At 35.1% G+C, this 18,287-nt stretch overlaps 2 protein-coding genes across 2 annotated transcripts; both read right to left on the bottom strand.

Annotated features, from left to right (window-relative positions):
- Window positions 1-247: 247 nt before the first annotated feature.
- Window positions 248-10,590, bottom strand: LOC115441928 (zinc finger protein 267). The gene is made up of 14 exons (XM_037437208.1): window positions 10,406-10,590; window positions 10,095-10,269; window positions 8,322-8,453; window positions 7,496-7,633; window positions 6,611-7,036; window positions 5,550-5,660; window positions 4,871-5,011; window positions 4,120-4,250; window positions 3,627-3,834; window positions 3,293-3,411; window positions 2,367-2,538; window positions 1,494-1,619; window positions 981-1,178; window positions 248-444 (listed from the first exon to the last, which is right to left on the bottom strand). Exons 1-14 carry the CDS (start codon window positions 10,489-10,491, stop codon window positions 271-273), a joined length of 2,337 nt encoding a protein of 778 aa, XP_037293105.1. The 5' UTR covers window positions 10,492-10,590; the 3' UTR covers window positions 248-270.
- A 1,698-nt stretch (window positions 10,591-12,288) lies between these two features.
- On the bottom strand, window positions 12,289-17,722 carry LOC115441896 (fumarylacetoacetase). The gene is made up of 9 exons (XM_030166814.2): window positions 17,467-17,722; window positions 16,063-16,170; window positions 15,103-15,227; window positions 14,680-14,820; window positions 14,069-14,166; window positions 13,807-13,962; window positions 13,367-13,573; window positions 12,880-13,028; window positions 12,289-12,556 (listed from the first exon to the last, which is right to left on the bottom strand). The coding sequence occupies exons 1-9, from the start codon at window positions 17,548-17,550 to the stop codon at window positions 12,359-12,361; spliced, it is 1,266 nt and encodes a 421-aa protein (XP_030022674.1). The 5' UTR covers window positions 17,551-17,722; the 3' UTR covers window positions 12,289-12,358.
- Between the last annotated feature and the right edge of the window lie 565 nt (window positions 17,723-18,287).

Raw genomic sequence — 18,287 nt, forward strand, 5'->3', positions numbered from 1 at the left:
AATAAAATTATTTCTTTTGTTCGGTGGATAAAGATAATATTATACGGAAGCAAAGAGCATTACAACCAAGAATTACAATACTATGTACAGTGTAAGTATGAACAACCGTTCATGAAAAAATAATTATATACTAAACATGACATAATCGAAGTGTGCTGCACGTAATTCTATCTGCAGCGACTTTCAAATTGTGTCTGATCATCTTCACAAGGCGCTAAAATAACAATAACTTAAATGAAATACTATACATATTTACATTTATTTATTCAGTTAATTATTCTCATTATTAGGTGCGGAGCTCATTTTCTTGGCGCGGCTTCGCTTCTTCCTGGGCGGATGCGGTAACTTGTGATGTACAGTGCGCACGTGTAACTTGACACCCGTTGAATATTTGAATTTCTTTCCACACAACGTGCATTCGTATGCCCTGACCGATGTATGGACCTGCGATAAAATATTTTAATTACTATTCTACAGTAAATTTGTTCACGCAATAAAAATATTAAAAACGATTTTGAATCTGATATAGTAATCGCCTGTGATATAAGTCTTACCCTCTTATTCATAGACGTTATTTATCTAAGCTCTATCTTTGCTGTGATAACAAGTCTGTTTCTCAATACTGACGGCATGGCAGCCTTCGCAGCATGGAGACATAGGGCCATTGTGATTGGCTAATATTGAGATACAACTTGAATCTAGTTGGCTGTCAGATAAACAAAGCTGAACAAACAACAACCTGTCAGTTACAGAAAGCTGAGAAACAGACATGTTATCACAGTAATGATCCGGCCTTAGATAAATAACGTCTATAAATAAAGGGGTTATAATCTTATACTTCATTTTAATTCATTACCTTACAAATTTCCATGAATAAACAAAGACAAATATAGTAGGTTATATGCGGCAGCGGTACAATTAAAAAAGGCTGTAATGCTGCACTGGTCAGTGGTCACAAAGAAAACAACAAATGTCCATACCCGTGCGTGTCGCAGCAGATTGGTGCGCAGTCGGAAGGCGCGGCCGCACGTGCTGCAGGCGTGCGGGCGCGGCACGGCGGCGTGCATGCTGGCGTGCCGCGCCAGCGCGTACTTGTCGTAGAACACGCGCGGACACGAGCCGCACGCCACGCGCGGGCCCTCGTGGCGCAGCTCGTGCAGGTGCAGCTTGGTCGAGTTCTGATATATAGCCATATACATTATACATAGCTGGCAAGTAACTTGAGTACATTATCACGTAGTGTACGTAGCTACACTGACATAGAATATACACAAATATTATTTGATAGACTTAAGATCTAATATACAAAATCGGAGTTCTTCTAAGACAACTTTTTGTCATTTTTTTACACAATATTATACGCGATCAGTAGTCAACAGGTTCAGAGTTCTTTATTATGATACACATGGTTGCAAGAGCTTTTACTATAATTTTCAAACCAGTATCTGATGAGCTCCAAATGTAATTAACATGACAGTATGGTAATTGTTTACCTGAAACCCTTTCCCGCAAGTGTCACAAATCATAGTGATGACCGGCTGGTAAGTATGCGTCTCTTTGGGATGCATCTTCCGGATGTGCTGCCAATGTTCCTTGCGATTGTTCACCATTTCACCACACTGTAATAACCGTTGAGTTTTTCGGTTCAAAAGATACTTATTTTTTATACGTACCTGGACATGTGGCTCCACTGCACCTTATGGTAAGTAAAGTGGGGTCTAATAGAATGTCAACTGACGAGAGATGGTTACCCCTCGACAGACGAATGAATTATGCCGGCCTGCTGGAACCGGATATACATAAGCTGATCCCTGAACGCAATACACCTTCGTGGGCTACTATGGCGGATTTTAACACCTTGTGTATCCGAGCGTATATAAAATATATCCTACAACCAGCAAATTTACTTTCACATGTATAAATAAATGTCTCGTAATATTACAATCAATATTTCACCCACTTCCATTGAAGCTATCGTGCTGACATTTGGCACATGCATTTGGTTCTTATTACAATGCACGATTATTCAACAAAATAATATATTTTACCATATTTTCATACTCTGGAAACCTACCATAACCTACAACAAAACTATTGGAGTTCATTTCAGCAGCCTGGCACATAGCGCTGTAATAAATTAACGCCAACACCAAGACGGAAATATGGCAATATCCACCCACGAGGTGGACAGATGATTTCATAAAAGTCGCAGAAGGTCGCTGGATGCGAGCCGCTTCCAATGGATCGATCTGGAAACGGAAATCTTTGGGGGAGGCCCATGTTCAGCAGTGGACATCCTGCGGCTGATGATGATGACGATGAATACCCAGAGCCCTAATAAGAATTAAATAGAAAAATATACCAACATGTTCACATTGAACGGGATACATATCTCCCGGTAAACTCCAACTGGTTTTCTTCTGAGCGGGGCGACGGTGCTCGGCCCTTGTGTGTTCCATCAACTCTAGCAAGGAGCTGCATTCGACGCCGCATTTACTGCAGGTCTTCTTCAGGGAAGGATCTACTGGTACTGGATCACTGTAACAATGATAAGTAAGAAAGGAAGTAAGAAAGACGTTTATTGTTGAGAACAATAATAACAATTTTAACTAAAAAGAAGAGAAAAAATACATATAAATTCTAATTATTGCACCAATTATAATAGGCCCCCATTCAGCTATATGCCGCAGTAATACTACAGCTCTGGTTTTCAATGGGAAACCCGGATGACGTACAGGGGTCTAGTCGGCAAATAAGTATAAAAAAATTATAACAAATAAAATAAAGTTATTAAAATATTAACACAAACAATCATAGTTAAACACATTTATGCGTAACAAACTGATAAAGAATGTATAATATATTATGTATGCCTGTAAATGTCAATTTTCATGCCAAAAAATAAATACTCAAATACATTCCAAGAAATTACGCTTTCACAGTGCGCACACGCACAATAGAGGCGAGATAACTATACTATCTCATTTGTGACTAGTAGCAAACTACGTGTAGGTTGAAACGCACGCATATAGTGAAGTTACATAAAATTAAAAAAAAAACACATAACATAAAATAAAGTATAACTGTTTATACAAGTGCTGGCGTATTAGATACCGCTTTTAGTTTTGATAAATTTATTTATAAAAAAATATTCAATTATGATGTGGTGATGTAACCGAAATTATAAAAAAAAAACAAAATATTTATTTGAAAAATACCTAGATTAAGATATGTATAATAATCTAGCTTATATAAACGAGGATAATTATATATATTTTTATGAAATATTGACCATAAGTCCGGTTTCTGTCTATGCTGACTGGATGTCAAAATATGTACGCGTCGTGCACCTTCCGACTCGAAGTTAATGTGACACTGTTCACAACTGAACGCCGGGTTTCCATCAGTCTTCTGCAACAGTGAGATAATAGCTAAGATGTAATAAATATGTATGTAATATATATTTGCTTTGCACAATTACTGGGGTCTACAATGTTTCAGGAAGGAACAATTTTTTTGTGATAAAATGTCATTTTACAATCATAAAATGTATTACAAATTTACAAATTCAAGCAGCGAAACAAAAATGATCTTTCCACATTGCGCAATTTACAGTATCGACACACCTCTCTATCCCTATGCGCTGTGGCGTGGTGAAGCATCAGTCCCCGCGAAGTCATACATGCGCGTCCGCACGTTATGCACGTGATATCACGCGCATGCGCCGTGCGGACGTGTAGGCGCAGCGACGACTCGTGCATGGTCGTGAACGGACACCCCGCGCAAATGTATACGTGCCCGATGTGCCAGCGGTGGTGCCTTTTCGCCATAGCACTGAAAATATTACGTAAATTGAAGGCTTCTTAAACATTATTATTGGCTATGTGTGAAATCCATGATGGGGATATAATAAAGCGATCGCAGCGCCCGCCGTGGCAGAATACAGGATTAGTATTGTTCTTATATTAAAATAAAGAGCGCAAATTGTAAAATAGCTTACGAGAAATATTTCTCTAAAAATGACCTAGATAGGCTATCTATTTCACCTCTATACTAGTTCATCATTGTCTAACAAGGAAATAATTTAAAAGTGAATTGTTTAAGCAGAGTTTGACTTACACATTATTAAAGACGTTAGGGCATTCCTTGCAATAAAATTTCTTTCCGTGCATTCTGTTTCTGTGAGACTTCGCTATCACTGAGTTTTTGAAACGCAGTTTGCAAACGGGACATTCTGCTTTGCCACGTTTCTGCAAAGATTTTACGATATTCAACCCTTGTGGGTTTTGTTTAAAAATTATAATTCCAAATATGAAATATGGTAAAAGTCAATATTAAGGACAGATTAAAACAAACCGTTGGGTAATGGTAAGTGGTAATTGCCATGGGGAATGTACGTGCACTGTAAATCTTTCAGAGACGAGTGGTGATCGAAAAAGAGAAAGAATTCATTGGATCCTCTGAAATTACACTAACCTTCATTTTTTCTTTATGCACCGCAAACTGCCCCCATTGAATCTAATGGTAAGTGGAGTACGGTTCAATAGAATGACGGCTGACGAGAGATGATAATCCCTCGGTAGTCAACACAATTATGCCGGCCTGTCAGCACTCGATATACAGAGGCTGATGCCAAAACGCGACACACTTACGTGGGCCATTTGGTACAACACCTTGGTACGGTGGTCGCGATCCCGGCGGATATAAAATATACACCACCAGCAACATGGAAGATTTGCATCTACAGTTCGGTTCTACTAATAAATTTTACGAAATTCCTTTACCCGTAAACGCTAGTAGTTCCTATGGGATAGAGGCATGATAATATGTATGTATGTATGCTAGTAGTTAATAAAATATCAGTATATACCGGATCATGGCTACTGCTGTGCATGTTGTAAGTGTTGATGTGCGCAAATGTTTTGGTACATATCTCGCATCGATATTTCGTTTCGCTGTTAAGACATCTCTTTGTTACTGATATCTTCCACTCGTCTATTTGCTCCTGTAACTATGGAAAGGTGATATAGATAAGTAAGACAATGTCCTTCTGAAAGAAAGTTAAATACTTTGTGAAATCAGTGATGTAACAGTGATGGAACTATGATGGACATTCTTTTAATACACCACATATAATCTTCTCTGCTCTCTTGTATATACATTATATACTAGGTTTTGCTCGCGGCTTCACCAGCGTGAAGAAGTTTTCCGGGATATAAAATAGCCTATAACCTTCCCAGGGTCTTAAACTATTTCTATACCAAATTTAATAAAAAAATCGTTCAGTAGAGTTTGAGATAATCGATAACATACAGACTTACAGAAAAGAGAACTTTGTTTTATATGTATAGATATACACATACAAGAGGTGGATCGAAAGTCGTAACTAAGTTGTTATTTCCAGATTTAAAAAATCTTCATTTTACGCAATTGTGATTGTCAGCTCTTCTAATTTTACTCACAAAATTTTCTTCACAAGATTTTGCTGAACCTGTAACTGTTTTAACATAGATAAAAATAGCTTTGAATGAAATATTAAAATTACTTACAGACAGTTTCACAATATCGAAGTGATCCTGCATATCAACTTCATCTGGAGTTAATCCATCATCTCTTTTTATTTTTAATTTCTTTTTTTCGGGTTTTCTTTGGCAACGATTTCATTTTCCTAAAAATACGTTAGAACGTTAAAAGACAAGGTTAACATTGATATAGCATTTTCCATTTCGAGTATTCCAAGCATTAAAAAGTAATTCATACATAATTTACTGGTATTAAGTCTTGTAAATGGGTCCCCAGGTACCACCGCAATGTCTATATCTACCACTAAACGGTAGCGTGCACGCATGGCTATGTTCCGATTTGTAAGATTATTATAGATAGCATAATTACTGGGCATTTTGGGACTTAACATATTATAATGTCTCAGGATGACGAGCGCAGTGGAGTGCCATTACATTCTGTAATTCAAACTTCTGTATGGTGTTGCTACTATTTATGGGCGGTCGTATCGCATACCATCAGGCGACCGAAATTCACCTGTAATTAAAAAAATAGATTTCATAAATCATTTAAAAGTGTTACAAAGGGTTCAACCTCACTCATATACAGAATGCAGGTAGTAATATATTATTTCTCCATTCGACCGCGCTAAATACAGCCGCGATTAGTTCTTATATACCAAGAGAACGATATCACTCTGGCTATACGTAGCTAACGAGTTCTTGAAACTCTTGCACTCCACAAAACCGCAGTTCCGTTCTCGCCGCCGAGGATCTCGCTGCGTTTCCCGTCTCCCCTACCCTTCTAATACAGCCCACGTGCCGACGAATACGGTAATGGTTAGATTGTTGGTACGCTACGACTACGCACATCCATAATCCATAATTGATGTCTCATCCTCTTCCAGTGACCGTCCTGAGCCGAGGTTTGTAACCCGTTAGTGTGTTGCCCTCAGCATTTTCGGTCAATTTTTAAGGGGTGCGAGCTCCTACAGCACTCGCACTAAAGTCCGGTGTGTTTGTATTGACCGGCCCTTGTCAGGCTAACAAACATATGACCTGGTTATAAAAATATTATTTAAAATGTCGAATGCTTTGAATACACTCACGTTTTGCTTATATATAATCACAGGGTCTTCATCACAATCCTCCCAAAAAGTGGCATTATCATCGTAGTTTTCTATGTTTCCTAATATTTGAGCACTACTAACTGCTACTTCAATCTCATCAGTTTTGTCATTATTAGCTTCTATTTCATCTTTACTTTTCATAATAAGGTTAGGATTTATACATTCTAAACCAACGTCTTCTGCTGCTGGTTCATAAAAAATTTCATCTACAAATATATTATAATCTTTTGCCTGTGTGTTGGTTTTACATTCATCGGTTGTGTTAGATCCAGATTTGACATCACTAGGTGTTTCATTTTCATAATTGTATTTGAATTCATAAATATTAGTTTGTTTATAATAATTTAGAGATGAGACCAGGTTCAGTTGTTTTCGGTCCAGGCCTTGGATTAAGCTTTTTGTTATCTGTAAGTATATTGTTTAATAAGCAAAGCTATAACACTACAAATCAAGATTGGTAATAGTCAAATGTAAACCCTTGTAATGTAGGACCATTTCTGTTAATGAGGAGTGTTTTGTTTCACTGCTAATTATGTGAAATATAATGAAGCAATTCATTAGAAAAGTATGATTATTAGTAAGTATAGGTTAGTTTAATACATGTCATAAATATATCATAATAGCATCTAAATAAATCAGGAAAATAGGTCCTCCTCCTTGTGTCGATGTCGTCAGTGCTGAGGGTCGTAACCCCCTATCACTTTAATCCGGACCATATTGCGCCAATGGTGCCGGTTCTCTGCAACGTGGACAGCTTCGTATATCTTGTTGTCGAGAGCGGAGCGGACTTAGTCGGACTAGTGCTTCGGATTTCACCCTAAAGACCTTTTACCCTTAATTTTAAATCTCAAGATATAATTTTACCTCGCCATGTTGAGCAAATATGTCCAATAATGATGCCTGGGCTATAATGCTCTTCTCTACTATACTGTAGAACCGTTTCAAATGTGCTGCACATTCATTGCAGACAAACTGTGGTAATCCTTCGATGTTATGAGTTTCCTACAAAAGAATATTTACAAGCGATAAAAAAAAATATAATGTAAAAGAACTTTTTACGAAAAAATTATAACACCGTCAAAAATCTAAAAATAGTTCTTCATTAGCTAAGTATATTCTGGTGAACAATTTTGAAGTTGGTGTCGAGTAAAAATTAAACATTGTTTTCGTACATTGTTCGTGTATTTATCTATCTTAACTAGCAACTTTAATTACTCACTGAATTCATTATTCTTTGGTTTTAGTGGTTTTTGAAGAAGGTATAATTTTTCGTTGAAAAGTTGTTATTTTTTGCTTTTTGTGTTAATAAATCTCAATATACATTGAGATCATCATTTTAAGAGTTCTCCGAAGTTAAGGGTCCAAGAACAATTAAATTAATTTGGGACCACGGGGGAAGCACCAGCTTTCAAATAAAAAAAAAATCATCAAAATGGGTTCACCCAGTGCTGTTCCCCAAAAGTTCTGAGGTAACAAACATAAAAAAAAAACAGTCGAATTGGGAACCTCCTTTTTTGGAAGTCGGTTATAACATCATATTTCATTTTTTTTTCTATATAGAAAAAAAACATTAAACTTTTGAATTGAAAAAGTGACACATAATTCTGTAAGTACATTTTCTTTTGCAAATAAGGCCCTGCAAAAAGCTTGTACGGTTTTGAAATGAAAAATGCAAGTCATGTAAACTTACACTTACATTCAAACCACCAATAGACTCCATGCATGATTTCAATACTCCTTGTTGTAAACTGTTCATATTCACATCAGTGGCCAGGCATATTCTGCACACCTCCAAATCAGTAGCTTCGAAGTTTGAATTGGGCTTGAAATACGACACAAACGCACTCATTATATGTTTGTATAAACTTGATTATAGTTAATTTTCCTAAGTACAATAATTTAACATAAAATAATTAAAAATCATTACTGTGTTATGTGCACATGCATAACATTACGTAGTAATATAGCGATAACACACAGTTTGCTGCGAATTCGAGTTTATTCTGACTTGCGTTTAATTTTATTTTATCATCAGGGATGTTCCTTTTTTTAATTTCGCGGCTTTATTAATTCATTTTTATGATCCGATTTTAATGACATATTGTTATTACATTGTTGTTTATAATATTGTTAAAGATAATGGCACCATGTTAAAAGGTAACGCGTGAAAAATACTTAGATGACTGTAAATATAAATTATACCCAATTTTTTCCTAAGTACAAAAAATAAAAGTAAATTTTAATTGCAAGATCGTTTTATTTCGTCCAAGTTCCTCTCCTAGTCAAAAAAGTATCTACCATTTTCTACCCTGCCCAAAATATTACCCTAGCTTCCAAAAAAGCAAGTAAATAAACTCTTGGAAAACTTAAGTTTAGTGTAGGTTGACAAAAATTTAGGTTACAGCTAGTAATAACTAATAGACCTAAAAATCTAGAAAATATGTTGGCTATCATTATAGCTGACAATAAGCTGTCAATATTAACACTAGATTTGTTATTGTTGGACTTTCTATGCTAATTCATTATAACTTGAGTTTTCTGTCGAATACGTTGAGTTGAGCCTCCTCCTCCGATTCCACCTTCAATTTTTCTTTAAGGAATTTGTGTCTTGTATGTTAACGAAATAATTGCTCTTATTATTCCGAGATATAACTCCTATTATGTTATTAAATAAAGTTTTTTTTTAATTGTGGACGTTCTGTTTTTAAAATTCTACATTATAAATAACAGCATAATTTATACCTGCGTAAGATTTATGCTCATCAATTTTTATCGATATCTATATCTATCTATCTATCGATTGAATAAGGAACGTCCTTAGAGAGGAGCAGATTTATAGTAAGTTGGCAGCCTTGCGTCATTTTTTATGCGCAACGTTGATATAAAATCTTACCTAAACTGAACGCATGTATGCTCAAAATCAATGTACTAAGTGCCGCCTCTGTCGTAACTCGTAAGATAAGTGTTTATATTCCGTCCAACATTTGATTTACATTTTGACAGCTCGATTTCTAATAAAATAAAAATAAAAAAATTCGCGATGTATTAATGCGTTGCCGATTCGATTTCTTTTAACAATCGATTTAATTAATGAAGAAGTTTTGATCGACTAAACTCATTGAATTGGTTTAACCTTAAATTGGTTAATATATATACGTAGGTATATTATACCTACGTATATATAAATGAAAAATATTTATTTAATTTACAAAATTTTGCTTCTGGGGCTTCTCGCCTTTAGGTCCGCTACTGATTACAATTTTATTTTGGTTTGCTAGATTTTTTTTAGATTTTGCTAGAAAACTTATACAATGTTTTTTATTTTTAACAGATCAAAAAACTAATATCTTCCCAACATCTTTAATCAAGTCACGGCTCTTATACTTATTCTAGTGAACGCTTTACTAATATCATCATTAGGTTTCTTACAAAAAAATATAATAATGATAGCTCTTTAACTCACAGGCAAACCATTAACTGGGTAAGCGTCATCCTTGATCCTGTTCCTAGAGCTCTCATGAGTTATTTGATCGTAATTGAAATGAACGCTGCAAATGCGCGTATGGCTTGGAGGATCCCACTTAGGCCTTCCAATTGCCCTTAGCCATTTTATTCTTAGTTCTGGATTGGTTGGGAATCTGTTTAATTAAAGGAAAACTTAAAGTCTGTTTTGGAAAAGTTATATGTGTGATGTTATGTTAACTATATATACCCATAATTTTGTTCTTAAAAAGAAAGTAATACTTAAATTAAACTATCATATATAATACTTACGCATGAAATGAAACCATGTAGTTAGGATCTTTTTTCTTGATATTTGTATTATTTTTACAACCTTTCACACAACAATAGCAAACCATTTTCTTTTATTATATATTTTAAATTTAACAAAATTAAATAATTCAGGAAAAACCGGCCAATCAGAGACAAAGGAACTAGGCGGCCAATATTGATTTTTCTTGAAGACTAGGCTTGTTATAAAGTATCGATATATCATATATCGATATTTTGAATTCCTTTTATCGATATTAGTAGCGAAGATATTTTTAACGATATATCGATACAAATATCCAGTAAAGAAAATTATTTAAAAATGATATGTTTATTTATTGCTGTAACTACAGTCATTAGAATCCAAAACCGTAAAAGATAAGAACGAACGATAAAAAAATGTTTTTTCTAAGACTATTCACACTATCATTAGTGATAGTGATAGTGATAATTTGCAGCTAGTGGTGTAAGAGTAACGAAAAAAAGTGTTCGTATGTATTCGTTACTACAATAATTAGTACTCGTTACTGTCGTATCGTTACGTTACTAGTTACTTTTGATACCTCATAACATAAAATAGACAAGAACAACGAATCGAGTCGTATTGCGTACGCATACGGCATGACGCGGACGTCGTAGCATCATTCGTAATTTATAGAAGACATAATCGTAATCGTAATTTAATCTAAATTTTGTATGATTAAGTAAAATTTAGAAACGGTAGACGGAATCTACTGAATTTGCAATGGATTTAGTGTTGTAAAAATTTTACCCGTGACAATATGTTAGATTACAATAACATCGCAATTCATCATGCATAGATTATAATTCTAAAGCAACAACTAGTTTAAATGGAAGTTCGTGTCTATCGGTAGAATACACGTCAATGTACGTACGTTTCTAAAGTTCATCGAAGAGCGCGCGCGTGCGTGAAACACACGGTCAGCAAACCGTTTCAACACACGCATCATCGGTACTAGAAAACGCGAACCGATACAGTAGTACAAACTACGAAAAATGCGAGTAACGAAATGGATTCGTGAGTAACGTTTCGTTACTCGATACTTGATGGAGCATCCCTTTCTCAGTACCGAATACATATGGTTTGTTACAGCTTTAGTAGCAGCTAATGTAACCTCTTGAAGTAACAATTCCGGACGAGTTGAATCAACTTAGATGCTCTAAATCTATCCCGTAAGGGAAACCCGATAAACTTTTAAATAGACACGAAACATTTTATCACAGTTCTTTCACTTCAGTTTCATCCGTCACTTAGATACTCGATACTTACGGCATCTTCTGGATTTCATAAAGCATCTCATCAAATCTTATCCATTTACTAGACTTATGATACAATAATTGACTTTAGACAGTCGACTGTTTGTGGAAGGGAAATATTGCAATATGACGTTATTCGGCATTCCTAAAGAATACTACAATGACGATTGTCACAATTGCTTTTTATTGTTATTTTTATTAAAATCATTGCATAAGATTTATATGTCTGTAAAATGCACCGTGATTTACCGCCAATTTTGATATTTATATTTACTGTTATGTCTTGTATTGGAGGATCAATGGGGGAAGCAGATCTGTGATCTGAGGAATTCAGATACCATACTACGGTGTCCATGGATAGGCTAAGGAAGTGGCGACCGGGAAACCACCCAGGACCACACGCACACATGAGGAATAGAGAAAAAATATTACTCTCCTTCGGCAATTGCCAATTAACTAGCATTCGTTAAGGCCACTGACGGTGTGACCCGTATTTAGCAATATCAGCCCTTGAGGGAGTGCTAGGGCTGACAAATATAATTATTGATTGGAGAATCAATATATACATTTTTGTCAATTGTACAATTAATTAGACTTCAAGAAAATACTCAAAATGATTAATAATTTTATTTATAGAAATATAATAACATAATATATGAGTATTACTTCAACAATAAATCATTCCAAGGGTACGGCGGGTAACAATTTGCCTTCACACTTCCCGAAGCCAATTTTAACACCCTCATTCTCGCAGTATCCTCGCAACGTCACTGTATCACCGTCTTGGATGAATTTTCTTTCTTCGCCGTTAAGTAGACGAATGGGCTTAGTGCCTTTCCATGCCAGCTCTAGCATACTTCCGAAGGAGTCTGATGTCTAAAAAAATATATTTTATATTATGTTAAATGTAACCAAGAATCCATAAAAATTATATAGAAAATCGTCTCAGAATCACTTTTACTCTATAATGATTTTTAGATATTTATTATACCAGGGACGGACTCAGATTTTTTGTGAGGGTCTTAAAACTCATTAGTTAACAGAGCGAAAATGTTTGTATATCTGGATTTAAACTGGATTTATAGAGCAAAAATGTTTGTATTACTCGATTTATTGATATTGTTCACAATTAGCTATAACAAAGTAGTGGACACAAATATTTTATGCTATGTCTTAAGCCATGGCTTATATGAACTTACCTCGCCACTAATAGTTCCTGAACCGAGTAAATCTCCAGGCCTGAGATTACAGCCGGTGACGGTCTGCTGCGCGAGTTGTTGTTTCACAGTCCAGTACATGTAGCGATAGTTTGAGCGGCAAACTGTTGTTGCTACTGGGGTTTTCTCGGCTGTAAAGGAGATGAAATTTTGCCTTTAAAATACGATGATTTTGTCAATTTCGGATAAGGAGGCATTCACATTGCAGCCAGTGTAACTAATAGGCGTAATAAGACTTAACATCTCATGTCTAAGGATAGCGAGCGCAGTGGAATACCAAACAATACTTTGTAGTTCAAGGTGTTGGATGGTTTTCCTGCCGTTTATAGGCGGTCGTATCGCTTACTATCAGGCGAACGGCAAGCCCTTCTCGTCATACAAAGCAATAAAAAATAGACAATCATAATATATATGTAGATAAACAGTATATATTTTGTCTGAAAGGTATTTCAGATTTTTTAACACTTACGTGTAATATCAACCTCAAGTTTAATATCGAAGTTAAATTTATCGTCATGTTTGAGGTACGGGAACGGCTCGGGCTCCTGCGGGAAATTGTCCGTCACGAACGGTCGCAGTGCTTCGATCGTTACTATCCAGGGGGATATTGTCGTGCCCAGGTTCTTAGCCGTGAAAGGACCTAGCGGGATGTACTCCCATTTTTGGATGTCTCGTGCTGTGAACAATAATTATGGACTGAATGACTGATTCGATATATTTGAAGTTTTTATCAATATTACATTTCTCGCCACGGTAAATTAATTGATATTTCTTCATATGGGGGTCATTAGGGGGTCATTATGCTTAAGATACCTTGAGTACGTCCACGTTTAGAAAATTAAGTATTATTTCCCAAAAAAAAGAACAATTCGTATTGTAAAGTTTTAAATATTGTTCAATACATCATACCACTCCAGTCATTCATAAGCACGAACCCGAAGATTCTGTCCCCAGCTTCCTGAGCCGTGACTCTTTCACCGAGTTTCGTGGGGGGTCCGCCCACGAACGCGGCCATCTCTAATTCGAAATCCATCAACCGACAAGGACCGAAGTGAGGTGCCGCACCTGAACAGATATTTTATACCAACTTAAAAAAGAATCTTACTCAATTAATATTAAAATCTTATAATTTTGAATTTTAATTTTAGAAAGTTTGTAATTGAAAAATTACCTTCAACAGGCAAAGTTTGTCCTAAAGGCCTTGTAATAGGTGTGCCAGAAATAACGATTGAACTCGAACGACCGTGGTATCCGACTGGCAAATATTTCCTGAAACAAAACAGAATATCATGAATAAAATAGATTTATATATCTCTATGTGGCGATGGGGTGTGCTGGATAAAGAAATTAACAAGTTTATTTCTCCAAATAACTAAAAACTCAATATCTATATATGAGGTTTAATAATTATAGTTGGTGCTGGTAAGATATATTTTGTATCCGTCCAAATAGAAATCACCGTATACAAAATGATAAAGCTCGCCATAGTGGGCCGTATAAGTACGTCGCGTGCCGGGATAAGCCTGTGTATATCTTGTGCAAACAGACCGGCATATAGTGTCGACTGGTGAGGAATAATCATCTCTCGTCAGTTGACACCATATTAACTATTCCGTCACTCTCCACTGCAACTCCTGTAAGCCAGAGTTGACAGCGGGACGCATATTCTGAGACAGAGCTGTGAAGCTCGACCTTACTCTAGAAACACTAATAGGATTTAGCCCGCTAGGCAATTAATCAATAGAAAGGTAATAATAGAGTCTATTAATAAAATGTACATACCAGTTATCAAGCAGCGCGTTGTCTTTCCCCCTGAACATGATCCCGACATTCGTGGCATGGTGTATGGACGAGTAGAAGTCCGTGTAGTCTCCGATGTCAGCAGGAACATGCATTTGAGCTTCGCTTTGCTTTACGAACGCTCTGAAATACAATAAAAATAACACACATTATAAACAGTAGAATGTATTGTTTTGATTATAATGTAGTAAAAAATATATTAACTGCTTATTTATAGGTATTCATTATTGATTAAATTCACATAAAGTATGATATAGGTATAGGTAACAGCGGATGCGAAGGTAAAAACTGTTATAGTTCAGACCTAAAAATTGTCTTAAAATTATATCTATATTCACCATAACAGTCGGGTTTACTTTATAAGTATATATTATGTACACTATAAATAATTATACTATGGTATACCTTTCTCTCAAATCTTTATCATTTTGTATTGTAGGATTGGACTTATCTAACAGCTTCTGTAGTGTTTCCCTGGCTTCGATCCAATGGGGTTTAGTTAAACCCATGAAGGCGTTAAGATTTTCTTCCTAGGAATAAAATATTTATATAAAAATAAATTAGCCATCTTTGGTTATCATTAATAAAACATCTTGCATGTACAACTTATTCCACTCCAGTAAGAGGTTGGACTTGGCGAAATAAAAACAAATTCCAAAAACGTTTGGATTCATTTCCTAATATCTGAGTACTGTGAAGTGTCCAATCACGGACGAGTCGTAACGAAATCGAAAATGTACACAATACGTTGCTAGACCTAGAAATTGAACTTAGGATCTCCTAATCTACAATTCATATTTATAATGATTATTGCCAATGTAATGTAAATAATGAGATAACACGTAGTTAAATCACATCAGTGTTATTGTGTAAACAATCACTAAATAATATTGTGCAATACGTAAACTTAAATTTACATAATTTATTCAGTTTTATAACTTACAAGTTACAGATTGTAAACAAGTTTTCCAAGTCAAATGTACGATATCAGTAAGGAAGCAATAACCTACTTCATAGGCATGATTAGGGCAATGGAAGTGTGGGTCATGCCCACTCCGAAGTTGTATGGGTACCTCCTATCCATCTCAGAATGCTGAAGGAGCCTACTACTAGAAGTACTACTACTACAAGTTTTTCAAAGTACCAAAATTATCAAATCTGCTTATAAAGACATTGGACTCCCTTTTCTAGGGCACAGTACCCAATGAAAAATAATTGGTCAAAATATTTTTTTATTATTTTGTGGAAAGCTGCGTTATTAATGAGTCAGTAAATAATTTACTTTTTACATAAAACCTATTATTTATAATCCATGTTAAATGGGGAAAAGTTCTGACAAGCTAAGTAAATAACGAAATCACTTACCTTAAAAACATTTTGTTTATCTTTCATTAAAGGTCCGTCGAATAAATGTGCGATGATGTTTAGGTCTAATATCCATTCTCCAATGGCTACTCCGATGTGTTTATTGACCTAAAAATAATTAATCAAAATCTCTTATTAAGTATATTCTATTTCCTCTCCTTTATTGACTGATATAAGAACATCAATATGCTTAGAAACATATTTTTCTTTATTTAGATTCATACAAATAAACATGGATGCAGCTAGGGAGGAGGAAGGACAGTAGGGGCGGCGTCTACCTTAGAAGCCTTTTTGCCCATCCTAAAAAGACCTACAAGGGCCTTGTGTGTTGCAGGCTTTTCCTTGCATTCGGCTGCGTTTTTATTTGCTTCCACCAGCGCCAGCTCTCTAGATATGTCTACGGATTATGATCTGTAGCTACACCGATGCAGATAGATGTAGATATTAGATCAAATACATCTTTTACATAAATCACAATGCAGATAAATCGGAACCTTATCGGTACACTCACTATGCAATTTACAATTCTACTCTTAAGCTTTATAACTGAAATTAAATCCCAAATAAAATGTTTTATCAAATTTGTACTATTTAAGCTTTACCACACTTTATTTTGTATATTATACAAAACATTAAATAGATTATATCACTCGAATTCATTAGAAGAAACCGGAACGGTGTACTGAATATAATTTATAGACGAGCTTAAAATATTCACCAATACGACATCATTTTGATCACGGTTAATTTACATAATATTTTATACCATAGTTAACTTGTAGGCTATCACGTCACCTGAATTAATTAAATATCTCTTATTATTCTATTTTGTAGATTGAACAAAATAAGAATATTTCATATTTTCTTTTAAAATATTTTAGAAAAGTCCCCCGATAATCTGAAATACGTCCCTGGTATATTTTTTGTAATAAATATTATAGAAATGGTTAGTGACTATAATTGGAAGGTGACCAAAAATTACACATTGGTCACTACAAAGAAAATATTTTTTTATAACTTAAATTCGTATCAATCTTTGCCTCTTCATTTTGTATAATCTAATCAAAAACCTCAACTTATATTTACAATTCCATCTTTTATCGTTCTAGAGCAATATGTACTATCATTCTAAACAAACTTATAAACCGTCTGTCTGATAACACACTGTAAAGAAATGCGGCGAATGCAATTCACACGACTATTCAATTTAGCCACATTATCAGCAATGTCAAAGTATGTAACATATTAAAGTCCAATACTGAAGTTTTAACTTACTCATTGATATAAAAATGATAATTTAAAAAAAATTGCATATAAATTCAATTCGTTAAATTTATATGCAATTTTTTGTATTGAACAAATTGATTGTTTATTATAAGAAGTACTAAGGAACGTAATACTTACATTTTTCGCCGACGTAAAAACACCGTACGGCAAATTTTCGATGGGAAAATCTGTCTCTCCTGAATATTCCACAAATGACTTCATGTTAGAACGTCTACAGGCAGTGGATATCGTTCGAAAAGTGTATGCGGGACTACGATACTAGTTGTACAGGTTATTTTAATTTCATATGGATGTAACTCGTTTGCCGGCCTGCGTCGCCGGCGCGATACGAGCGACTGGATTCTTCGTAAAGTCAAGGTCGTCGAGCGCTTTGTAGGTGATATGAAAACGAAATGAATGAAAAGACACAATCATCGCGGTATAATTTCATCTGAAAATTGAAATACTACTTATCAGTTTTTAGACATTATTTCTTTATTTTTTTACTACCCAGATTTCGAAGACTGTACCGCCTTCATGGTTTCAGGGTGAAAATTAAAAAATATATCGCTAAAAAACAATTGACCACTTTTATTTTAATAAAAAAAAATTAAAAACACACATTACACAGTTAAAAAGTGGTTATGAAGTTGTTTCTCAAACATTTTACTCTTTAAATTTGTTATTTATGTGCTGTACATAATATGTAATGTAGATATACATAACTATACAGAAAACGAGTACATAGAACATAAAAATACTTACCTTGTTATTGTAAACATTCATAGACTTTGTCATATGATTCAATAAACAAGATTATATTGAGGAAGTGGGTTGGCCCTTGAATATAATAGTAACCACGTTATGGGCTTAGAGACCAGTGAATAAATGAGTCGGTAGTCCTAGGTTCTTATTCAGGCTTGTAAAGAGGTCACAGGTGATTAACACGTAGGTAATGC

The sequence above is a fragment of the Manduca sexta genome, chromosome 10 (assembly GCF_014839805.1).
Source record: "Manduca sexta isolate Smith_Timp_Sample1 chromosome 10, JHU_Msex_v1.0, whole genome shotgun sequence".
NCBI classification, from domain to species: domain Eukaryota; kingdom Metazoa; phylum Arthropoda; class Insecta; order Lepidoptera; family Sphingidae; genus Manduca; species Manduca sexta.

Coding starts and splice junctions, on each gene's coding strand:
- LOC115441896 (XM_030166814.2), bottom strand. CDS start 17,550: ATGAAGTCATTTGTGGAATATTCAGGAGAGACAGATTTTCCCATCGAA. Junction 15,228..16,062: donor ATAAACAAAATGTTTTTAAG/GTAAGTGATTTC, acceptor TTTTATTCCTAG/GAAGAAAATCTTAACGCCTT. Junction 14,167..14,679: donor AACGCGCTGCTTGATAACTG/GTATGTACATTT, acceptor GTTTTGTTTCAG/GAAATATTTGCCAGTCGGAT.
- LOC115441928 (XM_037437208.1), bottom strand. CDS start 10,491: ATGGTTTGCTATTGTTGTGTGAAAGGTTGTAAAAATAATACAAATATC. Junction 7,037..7,495: donor TATTTGCTCAACATGGCGAG/GTAAAATTATAT, acceptor ATATACTTACAG/ATAACAAAAAGCTTAATCCA. Junction 3,835..4,119: donor CCTAACGTCTTTAATAATGT/GTAAGTCAAACT, acceptor TAATATTTTCAG/TGCTATGGCGAAAAGGCACC.